At 42.6% G+C, this 21327-nt stretch overlaps 1 protein-coding gene and 1 long non-coding RNA gene across 10 annotated transcripts in view; one reads left to right on the forward strand and one right to left on the reverse strand.

The window, feature by feature from the left end:
• The window catches only part of SRGAP2 (SLIT-ROBO Rho GTPase activating protein 2), a 254625-nt gene that overhangs the window by 118731 nt on the left and 114567 nt on the right, over positions 1 to 21327 (forward strand). For all 9 annotated transcript variants that reach the window (XM_024976227.2, XM_024976226.2, XM_005216678.5 and 6 more), the window contains one exon: positions 13048 to 13210. In XM_024976227.2, coding sequence (XP_024831995.1) covers positions 13048 to 13210 — 163 coding nt within the window. The remainder of the gene's footprint in view (positions 1 to 13047; positions 13211 to 21327) is intronic.
• Positions 14784 to 18141, reverse strand: LOC132342439 (uncharacterized). Its single transcript, XR_009490812.1, has 2 exons — positions 15908 to 18141; positions 14784 to 14933 (listed from the first exon to the last, which is right to left on the reverse strand). It is a non-coding gene; the product is annotated as an uncharacterized lncRNA (long non-coding RNA).

The raw sequence follows: 21327 nt of genomic DNA on the forward strand, positions 1-21327 counted from the left end.
GAGCGACTTCACTTTCACTTTTCACTTTCATGCATTGGAGAAGGAAATGGCAACCCACTCCAGTGTTCTTGCCTGGAGAATCCCAGAGACGGCGGAGCCTAATGGGCTGCCGTCTATGGGGTCGCACAGAGTCGGAAATGACTGAAGCGGCTTAGCAGCAGCAGAGTACATACAAAGTAGTTTCAGAATCACTAACCTGTGCTCTGAAAAAGCTTGACTGCTACTAATTAGATTTCAATACTAGCTTGAAGGTCCTTGTTTTTGTCTATTTTTAGCCTTGGGAACCAAAATAGTGTTCAAAGGGCCACAAAGCATTAATTGAGGACCATCCTGTGGACCCCCACTCCCTTCCCTGCGCCTGCCATGACTCTGGGAAAGCCCTCTTAGGGACTGGGACCCTTGCCACTTTCTCCTAAGACTACTCCTGTCCCATTCTCATTCTCACGATCACTTAACGTCGCATTTAGGGAACCAAGAATCTAGCTTTTGTCTCAGTTCTCGGCTGTGACTGTGAGGACTCATGTAGCTGGTGTACTGTGCTGATGTAGGGCCTCTGGAGGAGCTTGATCCGGTCCCTCAGAGGCGGAGCCTCGGGGCCCTGCTCCTGGACACCGGGACTTGCAGAAGTTTCGGCCCTGTTTGCTGACTTCCAGTTCTAATGGCCCACTTCTCCTCCGTGGCCCTCCTCACTCAGATGCGCCGGCCTCTCCAGTAGTTCTTTGCATCCGTTCTGACCTGGACATTCTCTCCTCTCTCTCTGGGGATAGCTTCCAGACTCCCCTTCCTCTGTTCTGTTTAACCCTCCTCCTTTGTCTCCCACACACTCATTTTATTTTTCTCCTTCCTCCAGACGCATGTAACATGGTCAGTGCCACTGATTCCAGCTGTTCTGAATCTTGCCTGCAGCTTAAGTTCAAAAACAGATGGGCCCAAAGCATCCTAGATGCTGTGCCAATATCCACCACATGAAAACAAATTACTGAAAAGCATCAGGGAACTTTAGATTAGTTTTGAGGTCTGACTCTCTGTCTTCTCAGTGGTCCTCCCTGCCCACTCCCCCATCTCCCCTTGCCTCCTCTCACGTTATACCTTCCGTCCTCTGTGTGCCTCATTCGGCAAAACCTTAACCCGCATACTCATCCTCTCTACACACAGATAGGTATGGGATGAGATGGTGTTGACAGTCATTGGGTGTTGTTCCTTTTTTTCCTAATAGGCTGCGTCCTTTTGGAATCTTGCATCAAGGACTAAGGAATTTCTGTCCTCCTAGTCATGTAGAGAAAGTGAGGCTAGGTCTCTGTGTCTTTAAATGTGGGTATCAGTAGGTCAGAGAAATCATTACATCGGGACTAAAGTGTACACTCCTCTCCTGACTAATCCGTAGGGGTGCGCAAAGATGCCAGTGCCACAAGCTGCCCTGGGTACTCTGGACAGGGAGCGTGCTCTTCGAATCGCTGTGACATTGGGCCCACACCATTGCTTTCAGAAACCTTATGCTTGGAATTTGCCATCAGCTTTCTCCCAGTGTTCAGAGAGCATTGTTTAACTTCAACATTTCTAGTCACCCTGAACACAAGAGGAAGGGAATCAGCGTGGTGGGGCCACATCTCTTACAGGGTACACTGCAACATTGGCAGTCATTTACAGAGCATCAGGAAAAAGTTGTTGACATAGTCCAGTAATTATTAGGTGTCTGCTGTGACCAGAGTACTAGATGCTGTAGCAGTTGTCCCAGGAGAAGTCCTCAGGGGATGGGCTTCTGAAGGTCAGGAACTCTTGACTCGTGCAAATTAAGATGTGTGTACAGATGAGACCCTCCCTGCTCCCTCCCTGTAAGCTCTCCCCCGCTCTTTTTTCCTCCCTTCTTTGAAGGTGAATATGTGGAAGAAAATCCTCAGATTCATAAAAGGGTCTGGGGTATGTAGTCACCCCCCAGAATATCTTATACTGTGAGCTGGAATGCATACACAGACATATATATATGTTCTTTATGCCGGTGTTATAACCAAGAACAGCATGTTTTTAAGCAATACCTAGATATCTTTGCTCTGTGTGATGCGCTCTGGCATTTCCTACTTTTTCTGTGTTATTCTGTCCCACTGTCTTCTGTTTCATTCTCTGAGAAATGCTAACTGGTGACCTGCTAAGTTGACTTTTTAAACCCCACTAATGGGCTGTATCCCACAGTTTGAAAAACATTGCTTTAAGAGCATTGGTTCTTAAAATTTTGGCGTGCATTAAGTTACCTGGTGTAAATATTTAAAATGCAGACTTGAGCAGCCCTGCACTTGTAGCAAATCAGAATCTCTGGCGAGAGGGCCACAGGAATCCGGATTTTAAACCAGCACCGCAGGAGATCCTGATGTAAGGTGATTTGGGGTCCTGAACACTCACACTTGGAGAAATTACTCCCTAACGGACTTTGGAGCTTAGCTGCCCCAGGCTTCCGATCACACACTTGCTTGGAGATGGTAGAGCTTAGTGGGTATCCTCTGACAGTTGCCCCATTACCCACACTCACTCCTGGACCTTGCTGTGCTTTGATCTTGCTCTTTTTCCAGGATCTGTTATGGCCCCTGTGAAGGCAGAGAAGGAGTTAACTGGGGCCACAGAACAGGGCGCGAAGGAACTGAAGGGTCATTGTACAGAGTGGCCGGGGTGTGGTCAGCCTCCAGTAGGTGCCCAGAGTCAGCCCCAAATTAGAATGGGCAGGATTGGAGACTGCTTTTCCTATCCGCTCGCCTTTCATGTATAACCACATGCAGTGCGTCAACATGCTTTCGGCGCCGTTAGGCACCAGCAGTTTTGCTCCCTCTGGGTTCACGGACCCTTGGTATTCCTGTTATGTGTTGTCTTAGAATAGCTCTGCGCTCTGGGGCTTGGGCAGCTGGACACTGTCCATTAACTCTTTCAGCACCAGTGCTTTATAGTTGCTAAGGGCATCTTAGTTGAAACAGAGCAGCAACCACAATAAAATAAGAAAGCAATTGCTGGTCAGGAGACCTGGATCCTTGCCCTTGCTCTGCCACTGTGTGTGACCCCAGGCTCCCTGAGCCTCAATTTCCTCACTTAGAAAATAAAATGATAAGTTTGGTTAGACTTTAGACCATCTTGAAAGTCCCTTCTACCTCTGAAATTCCACAATTCTGTTTTGTGTTTCTTCTTATTTTTGTACCCTATGCTGCTTCCTTTTACACTGTAGAAGTCTTCCCTTTAAAGCCTCCCCTAGGTCTCCTGTCCACAGGAGACTCACTGAGGTTGGGAATTGCCAGAGAACCAGATGAATTAATAACAACAGAATGTATTCCTATTTAGTGCACGGACAAGGTACAGAATTTATAAAGCAAGTTCATTGCAAACTTGTATAATAAGGCCTGGGAATTTGGGGACATGTTTGTCTTTTCAGACATGACTCTGGCTACTTTGCTTTGTGAATGTAAATACATTGTATGAACTGTCATGTAATAATAGTAGTTACAGCAATAATAATACATGATGATACTGATTTGTAGGTGTAGAACACTTTAGAGTTTATGAAGTTTTTTAATGGACATCACCTTTGACTTGACCTTTTTGATAGCCATGTGAGTTAGGCAGGGAAGATCTGCTGTCCCCATTTATTTTATTAAGCAGATGAAGAAATGTTGAGGCCCAGATTGCATCTGTGACGTATCCAAGTTTACTTGGTCAGCAAGTGGCAGAATTAAGACTAGACTGTAGGTCATCAGCATGGTTCAGGGCACCTTCCACAGAGTACCGTCTTGCTGGGATAGGGTAATCATTGTTTACCCAGAAGACCTGTAGAACTCAATAACGTACTAATCTGGAAATTGACCAGGGCATCTCTTACTCCATCCAGCCCTTTAAACTTTTGCCAGCAAAGTATCGGCTGGTTAATAATATGCTGTAATTTAGAGCACACAAACCTGTGGGTGCACAAACTCAGTCACTCAACAGCCACCCAGATTCATGCTGCAGTCGTTGATTAGGCAGGGTTGGTGGAGGCTGAAGATGTTAACTGTTCTTTAAATGAGTTGTCTTACTGTGCTCCATGCTTACTGTGTTCTGTGGCTGTGACATCTGTCATTAATCAGTGCTGATTAACTACCCACCCATTCTTGGTGATAGACATTCATTGAATATTCCAAACTATCCCCTGTCCTCAAGAGACTTCCTTCCGGTAAGGCAAGATAAATTTCAAAGTAACACATGAGAACTGATGACCATGCAGGCAGCTGATCTGATGACTACTTAGACTTCATTATATGTAGTTCTATAGTTTCACAGATCCCTGGGTTGGGAAGATCCTTGGAGAAGGAAATGGCAACCCACTCCAGTATTCTTGCTGGAAAAGAAATCCCATAGCTAGAGGCGCCTGGCGGGCTACAGGCCATGGATTGCAAAAGAGTCGGACACGACTCAGCAACTAGACAACAATTATAGTTTCACAGGACCAAATCATATTGCTGTATTTCTCCTTTTTCATTGTTATCATGAGCCAAGTAAGGAAACACATTGTCTCAATAACAGGTATTCTGCAGGGGGAGGTTTAAATCTTAGGGATACCCTTTCTTCCCAAGCAGCTTGTTGGTGCTTGATATGTGTAAGGACCGTTTGCCAGGCAGAAAGAGTTATTGGCTGTCGATAAGCTTCTCCACTTCTGCCTGATGCCGGAGAGATGCCTTCTCCCAAGGTAGTGGTTACTGCTTTGAAAATAAGTGTGTGGATTTCTGAGTGACATCATTCCAGTTTGGCACAGACAGGTATTTATTTTTCTACAATGAACTACCAGGAGTGAGCCAGACTGTCTGTCTCAGTCATCTCCCAAGATTTCATTCATTTAAAAAATCTGCTAACACATCTGCGAGTATTTTTTTTCTCTGTACGTTTGTCATGTGCTATAATTACTTATGGGGTTTCTGGTGACATCTTGATTAACCAGACAAGAAAAAAACTGAAGAAATAATTGTAGTGTTGTTCGCTGATTATTCTATGGAACATGTGGGTCCAACTGTTAATGTAGATGGTTATAAAATTTTTTTTAATGAGAAATATATATGACTTTTTTTGTTCTTTGGTTATCAGTCATATCTTCGTTATGTCTTTTACTTTTGCTATGATATTTTATTTTAATTAAGTGAATTAATCAGCTCAGAATTTTAAATGATTATAGTCTATTTTGGGGAGCTGTCAGGGGGAAATGTTAATACTTAAGTAAATGTATAGGCCCTTAGTTCTCCTGATCATATTGGTAGTTTTTCTTCTCCAGCATTTAGATTGTACCCAGAGTGCATTAAGAGGGTTTAGTAATCTCTTTGATTATGCCTCCCTATAGTTCTAAGAATGCTAGTGGCGAGACATGGGAGGTAAATAAAGGGAAGGACCCAGATCTACAGCAGCCATGAGTGGTCTGGTGGGCAGGTAGATCTTCTAAGTCAGCCAAATCAGGATTTCACAGTGGGTCAGCCAAGTATCAAGACTGGGGTAAGATGTGGGCTAAAGCTGATGGACAGTTTAGGAGCAGAAAAGTCATGTCTTAGATCCAGGAGGTCTGCAAACATGGAAGAACCTGGTCGAAAGTAAGACTTTTGCTCCCTTTAATGCTCAGAACAGTGCCTGGTACATAGTAGGCACTCAATCAGTATTTGTTGCATCAGTGAATGAAATAAGAAGACTTTCAAGATCAAGGACTCAGAGAAGGAGGCTGGACAATAAGAAATCTTTTCAAGAAACCAGGGTGGGAAATACTCACATCTTAGGTCAGCCACCCTTCAACCAGTTCTCTTCTTATGACCCCCAGAGCTGTCTTGAGTGAAGCTCTAACCTCCCCTCCCCACCACGAACATGGGTGGGGTAGGGGTGGTTGAAGGGAAGGCAAAATCTCTCACCTAGCATAAATTGATGGAGACATTTCCATTCAGCATCTATTAATACAATGGCTCGGGTTTGGGAACCACTCCCAGTTCTCTGACCTAACTCAGGGGGACCTTGGTCCTACAGTCATTCAGGAAATAGTCATTAAGATGTCATACACGTGCTAGTCCAGTTCTCAACTTCAAAGCAGATTCCTAAGCTCCCAGCTCTGGAATATGCCATTATCCCAAGGGTGTGGCTGGACTCCTTGGAACTGATCCAAAGCCACAAGAATTCCATTTCCATACAGCTCTTCCCTACACGTGATTATAGGGGACAGTTTAGACTATTTTGAGTAAGGTGGGTACACCACTGAATGAATCCTTTCTAATCATCTGTCTAGGCCACTGAAGACAATTTGTAGTATTAACTTATCCCTGAAAATTGGAGAGCTCATTTCTCCGTATGTAGAATATACATTTTCTGCCTTTGGCCCTTTTTTCTTTCTGTCTCTGAACTCTCCTACTCTGATCTCATTGCTGGCAAAGCTGAAGCTGTCGCTGTGATAAGCTCAGGGAAGTGTGCCTGCCCCCTCCCTGTCTGCCCGCCTGCCTATCTTTGAAAGATGCCTCCAGGCTCCCGCTGTACTACTGGGTCATGCAACCAGCAGCAACCATTATGGGCAGAATCTTTTTCAAGTCAGTTCCCACCTTGGTGATTTTTTTCTTCTTCTTCTTCTTTTAACACCTTCCCCGGCAAATCCCATCCATCCTCTGGCTTATCTGGGTCAGCAAGGGTCTGATTTTATGCATGGCACTGTCAAGCCATAAATCCGCTGAGGCTTTGCCTCTCTATCCAGCAGGTTTGCTTCTGTCAGCATCAGCAAAATGCATAATAGAGAAAATAAGCCAGAAAGGCTAATAACACTCATCTGAATAAAATAATCTCTTCGGCTGCCTCAGTTCATTTCATTGTAATCAAGGCACCAGGAAGGAATTTAGGTATAGAAATCTAGCCTCCTCCTTGCTGCCAGTGTCCTGTCCAACTATCACTAAATAGTCCCTTTTATTATGTTTATTATGTTTTTTTTTTTTTATTTTAATCCTCCTCATAGCTAGGTACTCAATAATCTGTACTGGAAGATGTATTTGTTTAACTCATTTGGATTTTTGTCTAACAGCACATATATGTCTGTTTTTAAAAGTGAGAAACCACCTTCTTAGATGTATCGATATTTGCATCTTCATGTACAGACTGGCAGGTTTGAGAGGAAAGGTGGGAAAGGGGGCCCAGTGGAAGCGCAGAAGCACCCAGGGGTCTGGCATTCTGGTCTCGCTGTGGCTTCCTTCCTGTCTCCCTCAGCACAGTTCCCTGTGTGGATCGCGGGGCTGCTCCTTCACCTTGCCCCTTGGGGGAAGGACAGTGGAAGATTAAATTCTGCTCTCCCGTTGGTATCTCCCTCACGTCTTCCCAGAGACTTACAGCTGCTTGGTTAATTGCCTGTTGCTGCTGTCTGATCCCAGCCATTATTTGCCGAGGGCTGTGCATTTGCAGCAGGCTGCGCTCTTGGCCCTGGCCCAGGGCCGGGTGAGGAGCATGTCGGAAATTGATGAATGTTGAATCCTAGTGTATTTGGAAATAAAAATCATACTTCTTCACATTTGGATAGTGCTTTAGTGTTGATGTAATTCTTTTGCACCCTCCATCTCATTTTAGCCACACAACAGCCTTGTGAGGTGGGCAACGCAGAGTCCACTGGCCCAAAGGGAAACAAATCTCAGTAGAGCACCACAGAAGCTCAAGCCATCCCAGTAATGCCAGGCTTGCATCATGCAGCCTGTCTGCAGATCTGTGAACGTAGCAATCGTTAATTAAATGGTACCTTAAGCCAGGAGAGCTTGCAGGTTTGCGATCATGCTTTGGAGATCTTGGGGGAGCTAGATGTTCAACAACGGGGCATGTGTCCATTTTACAGATGAGACAGCTGAAACCGGACAGGGGGATAGAGAAAAAAAGGGACGTGCACTCCCGAGGTCGACGGAGACTAAGTCAGCTCTTCACCTTAGTGTTTTAGAGGAATCCCTTTAAGAATTTGGTGGCTAATGTGTTGAACGTCCATCAATAGTTTAAGTTGAAGAGCTATTGTATTTGAAGTTAATGATTCAACTGTACAGGTTTAGCTCTTTCAGTGCATTTATAATGATCATCTCGTCTGTGGATGCTTAGTTGGCTTGTGACTTTCTGGGCCTCCTTTTTTTTTTTTTTTTTTCCTCTTTTTTTTTGACTCCAGAGTCATTCCCTCTCAATTACAATATTACATTTTCTTGATCTTCCTCCTGAAAAAAAATTTTAAGTAAGAAAAATACTTCTGGATATTTTGTCTGCTTCTTAGGGATTAGTGTTTGAGGAGGTTTGCAGCTGTTCAGCACATGCCTGAGGGATTCAGACCCTTTTCTTTAAAGGCCCAAGTATCACACAACCTAAGAGTCTGGGGGCGGAGAAAGTAAAGAAACTGTACAAACAAGTGATAGATGGAAAAGATATAAAGACAAATTTCAATCTCCTGACCAAACGAAGCTCCCTTGGCTCTAGCAGCCCCAAATAAAATCAAGCTGCAAAGCTGCTGAAGCAGGAAACCACTCTAGCAGAACCTTAATATGCTCCCTATGAAATCACGTCTCGTTGACTTGCTCGTTTTCCAGCCTGAAGTGTGTTCCGCCTTTGTTCGTGTTGGCTGGGAAAATCATCTCTACAGCAGAGTTGTGTTCCCCTCCTTCCACATGCCCCACACCTCTCCCACATCACTGTCCCAAAATAAATAAATGAATTAATTAAAACACCTCTGTTGGAAGGAGAAATAAGTCCAAAGAACTTATAAGTCCAAACTCAAATAAGAAATAAGTCCAAACTCAAAGAACCAAAAATATTGTATGAAAGCTACATTAGTAGTAAAAGAGAGTGGGAAATCCTGAGAGAAACAGACAGCGGAGTCTAATATAATTTTGTTTTAGGGCCAGACTCCTTTTTTAAAACAAAGATTTTACACAGAGCTCTCATATATGCAGCAGATTAAAGCAGTGTTTTATTGGTGTAAATCTACTTTTTTGAAGTACCAGTTTATAATCAGAGGGAACAGTGAGGCTGGGTTTATGAACCCCGATTATGAATCAGAGTTACAAGTTTATATCAGTTTCAGCGTCAAAGTTATTTTAGGTCCTGGTTTGTGTTGTTTGGCATCAAGAAATCCTGACTCACACAGATGAGTTGTCATAATCTTGAGATAGTTTTAAATTGATTTATATGCTTGAAAAGGAAGGATGGTTCTTGTTTTAAATTTGAATCACTGACATTACCTAGAGGATAAATGGGAATGTTTAATAACCTTTACAGCATTGGTAATGAAATTAGGTGATACTCAGTGCGTTTACCCCTGTTACCCAGCCATAGTCTACCACGCGCCCAGCAGAGGCCCCTGAGCCTTCTGTGGCATGCGGTTGAACTTGGCCACTGTGAGTCAAATCGTGTGCTCACCTGAACAGCTTTACCCACGGAGACACGTAGGTTGAATTAAAAACTAAACCTGTACAGAGCAACGTTCATTCTAATCGATAGCATATTTTTCAACAGTCTGGACCCATACATTGATTCTTTATCCCAAAACACGCATATAACAAAGCTCACCTGGGCAGCCCATGAGACATTGGTGGAATCTGCTGCAGGGAAGCTGGGTCCTGGGCCCCTTACATATTTCAATAGAGGTTGCTCATTTGAATGGGTGTATTACAGTTGTTTGAAATTTAAATGTAATGTACTGTAATTCCAGCGTTTCTCAGAACACATTATTAAAGCTCCTACTCACTGAAACTAATAATGGCTGTCCCACCACCTGCTGTAAGAATGGAAATAAATGCGTGTGGTAAAAATACTGATACTTGTAGCACCTTAGAAGTTCTGATAAGTATAAATTTATGAGTGGTGAGTGATAAGCGTTTTAAAGATTCCCACCTCTTCCCTTCCTTTTTAATTCATCTTTGTTTACTTAGGCTCTGCATCCTTTTCCATGGTACTGGGCTGGTTTCGCCTCGCCTGCCTCCCCCTGTGGCCTGTGATGGATTCAGTTCATGGCGAACTAGCTGGCCCTTGTGCCTCCGACCTTCTGGGGTAGTATAGGTCTGTCTTTGTCTCCCAGCTGTATTGTGACAGCATCACTTTTATAACCACAAAAGCCCCCACTACTGTGCTTTGTCCATTTAAAACACAAATGTTTATACACTTACAAATTTGAAATGTGGTGTTGTTTTTATGTGTGTAGACTGCCATAGAGAAGAACAAAGAGGGACCACCAACCCACAAGAAACAGATTGAAACCAGTTGTAAAGTTAAGGTCATGTGAGATCTGCCCCTTTAAAAAGTGTGTGTATTTGTGTGGTATATTCCAGGCTTACTGAGGACATGGATGTCTTGTCACCCAGTAAAAACTAGGTTATTTAGGATTTTGTAACGGGGGGCTGATTTGGAATCAGTTTGAAAGTTCTCTTGCAGTGGAAACATCAAATGTTGCTGAATGCCTGTGCTCTGATCTCAATGTTTTGAATTTAGGATTGTTTCCTATTTACCTCTTTTTTGTGCCCCGGGTGCTAGAAATTTTGAAAGGAGTGAACTAATTACATGTGTCTCTGTCTTAGCTAGTATATATTTTTAATTTCCATAGAAATCTTTTAATCTTCCTGGCAAGTGGATACAGTTGTTACCGCAGTGATCAGCACATGCGTGTTGGGACTTTGACCACAGAAGCATGGCGCCTGGGGCAGGGGCTGAGGGTAGAGGGCAGGTATAAAGTAGTTTCATACTGTTCATGGGGTTCTCAAGGCAAGAATACTGAAGTGGTTTGCCATTCCCTTCTCCAGTGTAAGTTCCGGGAGTTGTTGATGGACAGGGAAGCCTGGCGTGCCATAGTCCCTGGGGTTGCAAAGAGTCCGACGCGACTGAGTGACTGAACTGACTGAACTGATAAAGCAGTTTCAGTTTGGACTCTTAATATTCATTGGTTTGGAGCAGCCTCTTGGTACTGTTTAGACAGATATTTTGAGTTAATGGTCTGGTGTGTTCAGAGGCCCGGAGAAGGCAATGGCAACCCACTCCAGTACTCTTGCTTGGAAAATCCCATGGACGGAGGAGCCTGGTAGGCTGCAGTCCATGGGATCACTAAGAGTAGGACACGACTGAGTGATTTCACTTTCACTTTTCACTTTCATGCATTGGAGAAGGAAATGGCAACCCACTCCAGTGTTCTTGCCTGGAGAATCCCAGGGGCTGCTGTCTATGGGGTCGCACAGAGTCGGACACGACTGAAGCGACTTAAGCAGCAGCAGCAGCAGCAGTTCAGAAGCCAGAGTATGTGTGGTGTGATTATTTGTTAATGGTTACCTTACATCTGAATTGAAAGAGCTCTTCTAAGTTGAATTCTGCCCTACAAGTAAGTCACAGGTGCCTGCCACAAGAAGGGAGGCAGTGCAGACTCGATAACCAAGCCATTCACAGCTTTCTTGCTTTGCATTAAGAGTCTGGCTGTAGGGAGGCAGGAGGGGAAATGGGAACAAACAAGGTGTGATACTTTGCAGTGATTAAGAGCATTCTCTTTGCAATTACAGGGCTTCTTCTTGAATTCCAGCATTGCCACTTTTTAGCTGTATGAACTTGAACAAGATATTGTAACCTTTTTAGTCCAACTTTTCCTCATCTGCTGAATGTAGTTGATAACCCCCACTTCGTCAGGTTTTGTAGGGTTCAAATTAAACAACATGAGTACAGGGCCCAGCCATATGCCAAGTATACAGTAAGCTCTTGATAAATAGCCCTACCTTCTATTTCTTTCCTTAAACCCACATTGCAGACGCAAAACTTTCTGTTGCTTAAGTTAGTGCAGGGAGCTGATTATCTGATCAATAACTTTTTTAGATCACATCCTTTTCAGTAGAAATGAGCACCTAGGTTTAGTGCTTTACTGCTCCACTCAGGCTGTTAACATCTTCACAATGCACGGTTCAGATAACAGTTTATGCTCTTGGTTGTACAGGACATGAGAAAATGGCTCAGTCAATGGAATCAACCCTCCATGGATGTGTTCTGTGGGACTGAAGAATTTTCAGTGACTTTTTCATGCCCAACTCTTTGTGACCCTGTGGACTGTAGCCCACCAGGCTCCTCTGTCCATGGGATTTTCCAGGCAAGAATACTGGAGTGGGTTGCCATTTCCTTCTCCAGGGGAACTTCCCAACCCAGGGATCGAACCCAGGTCTCCCGCATTGGAGGTGGATGCTTTAATTTCATGGCAAATGCGTCCACAATTGTCTTCATTGAATCCTGTGGGAGAGAAATGTGAGGGATTTAGTTTGTAGCTTAGGTTTTGTCTAGAGACTAACTTTTGCCTGTAATCCTAGACACAAACCAAATATTGTAGTGGTTGAGGTCATGGAATTTGGAGTCAGACCTGCTGGAATCATTCTGGTCAGTACAGAACTGTGGTCTGGTCCCTGACTCCCTTTTACTGTCTCTGTGACTCCTTACTAGCTGTGGGCAAGAGACAACTCTGAGTATGTGTTGTTTTGTTTTTTTTTAATCAGTGAAATAAGGATAATGGTAATTCTTTTCTGACAACAAGATGATGGAGCTTAGATGAGATAACATATATAAAGCTTTTACCAAGTTTCTAGAACACACAGGTGTGGGTGCTAAGTCACTTCAGTTGTGCCAGACTCTGCGACCGCATGGACTGTAGCCCACTAGGCTCCTCTGTCCGTGGGATTCTCCAGGCAAGAATACTGCAGTGGGTTGCCATTTCCTCTTTCAGGGGATCTTCCCCACCCAGGGATCGAACCCTTGTCTCTTGTGTCTCCTGCACTGGCAGGCGGGTTCTTTACCACTAATGCCCCCTTCTAGAACATAACAGATGCTCCACAGATAATCCTACTTCTCTTCTTTCCTTCCTATCACCACCTTCTCCTTCTTATTTTCTCTCTTTTTCCTCCAATGAGCTTTCAGAAAAAGAGAAAACTAGACGTGCAGCTTCAGGAAAGACATCTTTATTTCTGGTTTGGCTCTGATTGCTATGATTTTGTGACATGGACTGTAGTCAGAGATGTTGACCCTGCCTGTTCACCAGTGCTGACTTGTTTTCTTGCCGTTTCTCTGCAGGAAGGATCAGAATGTTCTCTCTCCAGTCAACTGCTGGAATCTCCTCTTAAACCAGGTGAAGCGGGAGAGCAGGGACCATACCACGCTGAGCGACATCTACCTGAATAATATCATTCCTCGGTTTGTCCAAGTCAGCGAGGACTCAGGAAGACTCTTTAAAAAGGTAAATAGGCTATTTCTAACCACAGACACCATCTTATAAATAAGAGAAAGAATATCTTATTGGCCCACTTAAAAGGCTTTCCATGGGTCTTGCCCTAAAAACGTACTTATGGAGAGAAAACATTGAATTGGCTCTTTTTCTTCCCTTCTCAGATGTTTTATAGCAGCCCTGGGAAAGGAACTATTTGCAAGGTACAGCCCCAGGTCTGGCAGCATAATTCATAATTTGTGAATATTAATAATGACCATATTTGGTTAATTTCCTAAGTGATTTGTGAAGCTATTGAGATTCAGAGATGTTCTGTGTTGCTTTATGATTTCCTCTTCTAGTTCATTTAGCACATCCATGTATGTTTATGTTTTTAGTTTAGTTCTATTTCCAACTTCTCGTCTTGGCCAAGGTGAACTCATGAATTTGGTTACTCTTATCATGGCATATCTTTGCCTTTGGTCCTTGAATATGTTTTTTTTGTTTTGTTTTGTTTTTGGTGCTCCCAGGTGGAACTTGAACCCATCCCTGAATGTTTTCTGAAGCTCAATTGTTCATCACAATTCCTTGGGTATATGTCAAAAATTTTGACTAAGGAAAAACTTAAAATTAATTGTGATAATCCTAGGAAATTTGTGCCAAATTCACCTGTCAATAGTCGAACTAGCCTTTTGGAAACCCAGGAAGCTCTTTTCTAAGCTCTCAACCCGAGCTCTTAATGGCGTCATTTATTCATAACTTTTGGTTACAAATGGTGGCAAACACCCCAACCATTGTACATTATGTACCATGTCTAACATTCAGGCTCTGACATTTCCAAAAGATTTTTTAGAAGGTGAATAACCTTCCCACAAGTGATATGTAAAAAGAGGATATATTTATATAGAGGGGTATCATTGGTTTCATACACAGGGAATTCACCGGTTTCCAGTTGACAAAATCAGTGTTAAAAATTTGAGGCTGGGGGAGAATGGACTTCGGTAAATAAGACTGTGGTCCATAGTAGCCTTAGGTCTTGGTCAGTTTTCTGATTCTTAACATTAGGAAGTATACAGATCTCAGTAGGTCTGGAATTAGAACCCAATTTCTTCTTTTTTTTTTACCAGCATGAAAAAAGAGCTGCTTTAGAATTGTCCATCTACATAATTGCATCTGTGAAGGGGCTTTCCCTGTGTCGTCCAGATAGGATATTAAGAGTACAATCATCTGAGAATGAAAGAAGGAAGAGAAAGATAACTCCTTGCAGAGCTCATTGGCTATTTTTAGTGGCCCGGCTGTGCGGTGGTTGGGCCCTACTTGATTTAGGGGCGAGGGTACTTTTCACCATCTCCTCATGCTTCCTAGCATCTGCTCCAGCTTGCTTGTCATTAACTTGAATTATTCTGTAACATTTGGTGACATTGTATGTGACTGAAATTAATGACTACAGTTAATGATCCTGTATTCAGTACTGGAACACTGCTAAGAGTAGGTTTCAGGGCTCTTTTCCTACACACAAAAAGGGAACTGTGATGAGATGACGTATTATCTTGATTGTAGGAATCATTTCACTGTGTATGTGATACTAAATCATTTTATACGCCTGAAATACATAGAATTTTTATTAAAATTTTTTTAAACCTTAGATGGAACCAGTGATCAGATACCACTTCTCTACCATCTTGACAGACAGTTAGACCATCTCGAGAAGAAAAGGGGTTGATGGATAGTGTCCTCCTCTATTTCCTCTGTTCATCTGAGAAGAAATTTTTATGAGAGATGTTTAGCTATCTAGACTTCACCCCATCTCTCAGCTCCCTTTTCTCCAGTTTCAGAAGGTTAGAGAAGAACCAAGCTGAGAGAATCTTATAACCCCTCCATATTTTAGAGATGTTTATGCCAAAGGCAGTCAGTTATCAAAGCCACAAGTGTCCCCGGTTCCGCAAATGCCATTCACGTTTCACCAAAGGCCTAAGTGTGTGGCGTGTACATAAAACATGGCATGTATCCCCATCCACTCGTGACTGATATTCCGAGCTTTGTCTAAGCATTGGCCTCCTTAAGCAGTGCATGTCTATGCTGAGGGTGTAAGGAAGAATCTCTAATTCATCACTGGATTGTTTGTATATTACATTTCATTGAAGAAAAGTGAATATATCTTTGGCTTAAAGCTGAATGCATTTGTATAAACTGAAAATACCTGGTAACCAGCTTCCAGCTCAAGAAACAGAATATTTCAGGGCCCCCAGAAGTCCCCTCATGCTCCTTTCCTGTCACTAAGGGATTGAGAGGGGTGTCCCCAGTCCCTCAGAATAGCATCACTCCTGACTTTTCACAGCAGAGATTAGTTTTCCCAGTTTCATACTTTATGTAAATAGAATCTTGCAGTGTATACTCTTTTGTGTCTGGTTTTTCTCATTCAACATTGTATTTGTGAGATTTGTTCATATTGTTGTAGGTAGCTGTAGATCATAGGACTTTCTCTTGATCTTTATAACTTTTCATCAGTTAAATTATAGTGGATTAGAAATATCCATAGGATTGTCAAATAACCAATGTTTACCATCCCACAGGGTGAATAACCTCTTTTTTCTCTCCCCTGGGGTCCAATGTCGGCAGAGAACTCAAAGGTAGAAGCTAGCTTGGCTGATCCTAAGAGTAGATTAATCCGTTTGGATGAGAACCCCTCTGCTTTCTAGTAATGGGCGAAGAAGCAATTTCTCTCCATACCTCACAGTTTCAGTCTCCTTTGTTTAGAGTGTGTTGCACATGAAGAATTAGGATCCCACAGGTTGAGCTATAGTAATAAGAGAACCGAGGAGTGTCCCCGGCCACCCTGGCAGTTTCGTGATGCTTCTCGGGGCTTGCTTTATGCTCTTAAAGCAGAGCCCTTCCCTAAGAGATTCTTTCTCTTGGGCTCAGCTTAGCCAGTAACTCTGAAACTCTGGACAATCCCTTCTTTTTCCTCTGCCTTAGTTCCCTCAAACTTAAAGGAGACTGAGCGATAGGACCTTCATTCTGCCTCTGAAATCTAATGCGCTGGAGCTGCATGGTAACAGGGACACCCTCCACTGGGCTCCTTCTGGTTGCTGGGTGACCTTTGTTACATTGTGATAAGGTGAGCTGCAATCCCTGAGATAAGGACGGACAAAAGTGCGTGTGGGTATAGAGAAGGGGCTCACTTAAGCAGTGGAAGACCACATTTCTTAAAAGATTGAAGTATGGTTTCAGATTCTTTTATCTACAATGGCCAGCAACCAAGAGATACCACACTGAAATCTAAATATGTAGAATAAATACACCTCTTATTTTACCTGTAAATTTGGTTCCAGTAGCAAAAGGAAAAACCCACATTTCTCTGGAGACACAAAGAAAATGTACCTTTATTTCTGGTTCAGCGGTGGACACCTGAAAATTTACCAGTATTTTACGTGAATTTGAATCTTCTGCTTGTCACTGGGGAAAGTCAGGGCTTTTCTTACTTTAAAGAAATTTATTTTAATCTATAAAACTTAATGATTCTCTGACAAAGGTTATAAATCATCAGAACCAAAAGTTTTGAACCCTTGTGTGCTAGGTACAGTATTAAGCACTTTGTATGCATTATCTTATTGAATCCTTACAACACTTGTGTAAGGTAGTTATTACTATTACCCTTATTTTATGGGGGAAGAAACTGAGGCTTCGAGAGATTAAGTAAGAAAAGAAATGAGGCTGGTATTTAAATACAGCCATCAGGCTTTAGAACCCAAGGTTTTCCACCTACATATTCTGTTAGGCCTTTCTAGGTATTGTATGTAGAGTAGAGGGTACTCTGGATTTTCTTGCTCTTTTTCATTGAATCCAGATATTTCACTTAGTTACAGAATTAAACTAACCTTTTCTTTAGCATGCAACCCTTCAAAGGATCCTTCGGTTGTTTCTCCTACCTGGTGTCTGGGCAAGCACCTGATGTTGAAAGTGAAATACAGCAGCACGTTTTTCTCCCTAGAGGCAGAATCTCTAGTAAGAGGGAAATAAAGACTCGTTAAAGATGAGAGCTGCCCGAAAACCTGACTGGAAGCTAACTCCGCTAATTTGGGCATGTCAGGGTGGCTGCACAATTGGCCCCTCTTTGCTCTGAACCCCCTTAAGGAATGCTCCCTGCTGGCCCTCTGGTTTGTGGTTATGTCTGCTGGGACATATTTCACATGTTGCCTGAAGTCCTGGTAGAGATTCCTTTAGCTAAATATAACATGTAAAGAAAGTAGCCTCCTGTCCGCAACTTAGAAACAGGCGCACTTTGTGTAAGACTCCAGGGGAAATTGAGCCCGTTTGGTGCTCCTGACACCTCCTTTCATGTTATGAAAGCTTAGTCTGTCTAACCCCTGTTGGAACCAGGGTCTGGGCAAATATTATTGCTGCCACCTTCATTTGTTTAATGCGGTGGTTTCAAAAACGGGGGCCGAATTCTACCAACTCTGACTCTCAGCTCCATCTCGTCTCTTTGCGGGGCATGTTCTACTAAAGGATCCCACCAAGAAGAGAAATCGTTTCTCTCACTGTCTTAGTTTAAACTGAAATAAACTTGGATGTGCTTTTTCCCACTGGGAAGAAGACCACCCTGTTCTCTCTCCCCCACTCACTTAGCTGGGACACTCTAAACGTACCTCCAACTTGGCTTTTCCAGGCACACTTTCTAGCCCTTAACAGCTGTTTACTCTTAGGCTTGGAAGGCAGTCAGTTCAGACAGTCCTAAGACTGAATTTTATTCTGCCTGTTATGGTATTTCAGGTAACTGTTTTATCTTTATTACCCTAAGGTTCTATGGCAGAAAGTCAGGTTAAATTGAGAAAGCTAGGTCAGATTCCCAATAGACCAGTAGTTCTCAACTTCTTCTTTTCGAGAGAGTCACTTGGGAAGTTTTTTTAAAAAAAATCTTTGCGACCTTGAAGAGACAAAGATTTCTTAGGATATCAAAAGCATGAACTATGAAAGAAAAAAAAGAAAAAATGGACTTCATCAATTCTTAGACTTTTATTCTTGGAAAGATTTTGTTAAGAAAATGCAAAATAAGCCATAGGACCGGGAGACTGTATTTGCAATACACAAGACTCAATAAGAAGAAGATGGAATAACCAAAATTTTTTAAACAGGTAAAAGGTTTTAATAGACACATTCACCAAAGAAGATATATATAAATGGCTAGTAAGCTCATGAAGAGATGCTCAATATCGTTACTCATCAGGGAAATGCAAATTAAAACCACTATAAAGAGATATGCTACATACGCACTAGAATGGTTGAAATTAAGAAGACTGACAATACCGTTAGAATGGATGGAATTCTCATATGTTGCTGGTAAAAAAATGTAAAAAAGTACAACTGTTTTGGAAAATAGTTTGGCAGTTTCTTATGAAGTTAATAATGTACTTAACCGTATGACCCATCAATTCCATATCTATGTGTTCATCCAAGAGAAATAAAAGTATATATCTACACAAAAACTTGTGCCTGAATATTCATAACAGCTTTTGTTGTAGGCTGAATAATGATCCCACCCCCAAAGATGTCCCTGTTCTAATCCCTAGACCTGTGGATGTTGAACTTTATCCATAAGTCTTTGCACATATGATGAATTTGAAGATCTTAGGATGTGGATTTAATTCTTGTTTACATAAGTGGGTCCTAAATGCAATCACTAAGTGTTCTTAAAAAAGGGAGGTGGAGGGAGATTACAAGCAAAAAAGAGGAAGGCCATGTGAGAGAAGTGGAGGGAAGGAAGCAAAGTCACAGAGAAGATGCTAGGCCACTGGCTTTGAATGCGGAGCCAAGGAGCTCGGCTCTAGATGCTAGGAAAGGAAATTGAGAGCCTCGCTGCTGATGCCGTTTGGCCCAGTAAAATTGGTTTTGCACATCTGATCTCCAAAAGTATACAAGAATAAATGTGTGTTGTTTCAAGCCACCAGGTTTGCAGTAATTTGTTATGGCCACTGTAGGAAACTAATATTTTATATATTAGAGCCAAAACTGGTACCAACTCAAATATCCATCAAGAGATGAATAAGCATATTGTAAAAAATCATATTGTGGTATGTCCATGTATGAGTCCTAGTCAGCAATAGAAAGAAATGAAATGCTATTGCATACAATAATGCAGATGAACTCACAAAACATTCTATTCATAAAAAGAAGCCAGACATTATGAACACATCCTGTATGATTCCATTTATATGGAATCTTATAAAAGATAACTCTAATATATAGTGATAGAAAGTAAACCAGTGATGGCCTTGGGGCCAGAGTGGGGATGGGGTCGTCTGCAAAGGAAAACTGGGGATTGTGGAAATGTCCTACACTCTTCATTATGGCCGTATGCATTTGTCACAATGTGTCATCATATATACTCAACTGTATACATTTTATTGTATTCAAATTATGCCACAGTAAAATTGCTTTAAAAGATAATAAAAGAATACCATGCCAAGGCCCCGCTTCAGGACAGTTGAATCATGGTCTCTAGGAAACAGCCCAGCTGATCCTTGCATATAATCAGGGTTGAGAATCATTGCTGTAGATACCCTGGTTTCCATCCTGGGGAAACTCAAGAGCATAGAGGTATATGTGAAGCAGTAAGATCCTGTCCGTCTGTCTGGGAGCCATATTTTCCCCTGCTGCAGAGAGTGTTGAAGCATCTAGGTCAGTCTGTCTAGGCTACCCACTGTAGTTTACCTTTATTCTTGGAGGATGACAAAGGGTAAATCTGGCTTTAGGGGTCACACTGAAAATAGGAGATGCAAGAAGGATGCTGAGGAAGAATCATCAGAGGATCAATTAGTAGTTTTCTCCAGGACCCTGAGGTGTTAGACATGTCCTTTTCCCGTGAGATCAGTCAGAAGAGAATTGCCATGACCGGTCAGATTTTCTCTGGCCAAGGAAATGGCTCTGGCAGTAAAACAAGTTAAAAGGCGATTTGAAACTAAAAGCAGTACTTGTTACCTACTACTACCTGTTTATCCCCTTTGGATAGGACTTCCTATGGAGTCTTTGAGTCTAGCTATTTGGCATATATGAGGGGAGAGGATGATGATTCCCCACCATGTTCTGTGGTGGTGGTGGTGTCATAACTGGGAGGAGAAGAAAGGAGCTATGATGCTGGTAGAGTTGAATGTCCCTGATCGGTACCATAGATTGAATGTATGAAGAAAGCAATAGATTTCCAAAGGTTTTGTTCTGTCCTCTTGAGAATAGATTTGACCTAAAGACGTTTCTGGGGGAAGGAGTAGATGATTGACTTACTCCTCCCTCTCTTCCCCAATCCACTCTGCAGCTTCTCCTCCACAGAACTCAGTATCGATTGTTGATTAAATTTCCCCCCTGTTCTAACAAGGTCACTAACAGCGGTGTGTGGTGCTTTACAGACAGCTGTTCCCATTGCCCAATTTATCTTGTTGGTAGCAAAACTCTGTTCCAATTAATTGAGCTTTATTCTCTCATATCTGATGAAGAGATCCCCTTTGGAAAAAAGAATAGGATGTGAAGCTGCGCTTATTTGAGTAGGGAATGGAAGGCTGCCAGCTACTTCAAAGGTATCTCCGATGATAGGGGGGCGTCGGGTTTGCTGCCAAAGCCAGCAGTGAGGGGAGCTTTGCCCTTAGTGCTGTTTGTGGCATTGTAGCTTCGGTTTCTGTGACACGGGTCAGGAGCATCTGCATCCTCCCCCTTGGGGCTTCTCTCTGGGTGTCCCAGGGTTCTTTTGGCCTTAGGAAGATTCAGCTAAGAGGGAATGTGGCATCAAAGATGCCTGCTTTGCCTAAGGTTAGTTTATACATTGCCTCTTTGGTGCTTCGGTCCTCAGGCATATATGTGCCTTTTTTGAAAGAGCACAGGGTGCTCTGTGTAATGGTACTCCATCTTCATAAATCAAGCGGTGGTTAAGAGTGTCAGAAGAGCAATTTTAAATGATGGAAAAGAGAGATGCAGTGGACAGAAAACACAAATGTCTCCATGCCACCTTGTATGTGTTGGGATACTACCCTAAACTAGGAAAGCATGTAGTCACGAAGTATTTCAGTGAAAACTATGTACACGCCATTATGCTAGTGCTAAAGAGAACTTAAAATCAAATTGAGGAGCAAGATTTGCCCCCAGGGGGCTTAGGGCTTTTCAGT

The sequence above is a fragment of the Bos taurus genome, chromosome 16, assembly GCF_002263795.3.
Source record: "Bos taurus isolate L1 Dominette 01449 registration number 42190680 breed Hereford chromosome 16, ARS-UCD2.0, whole genome shotgun sequence".
NCBI lineage: Eukaryota > Metazoa > Chordata > Mammalia > Artiodactyla > Bovidae > Bos > Bos taurus.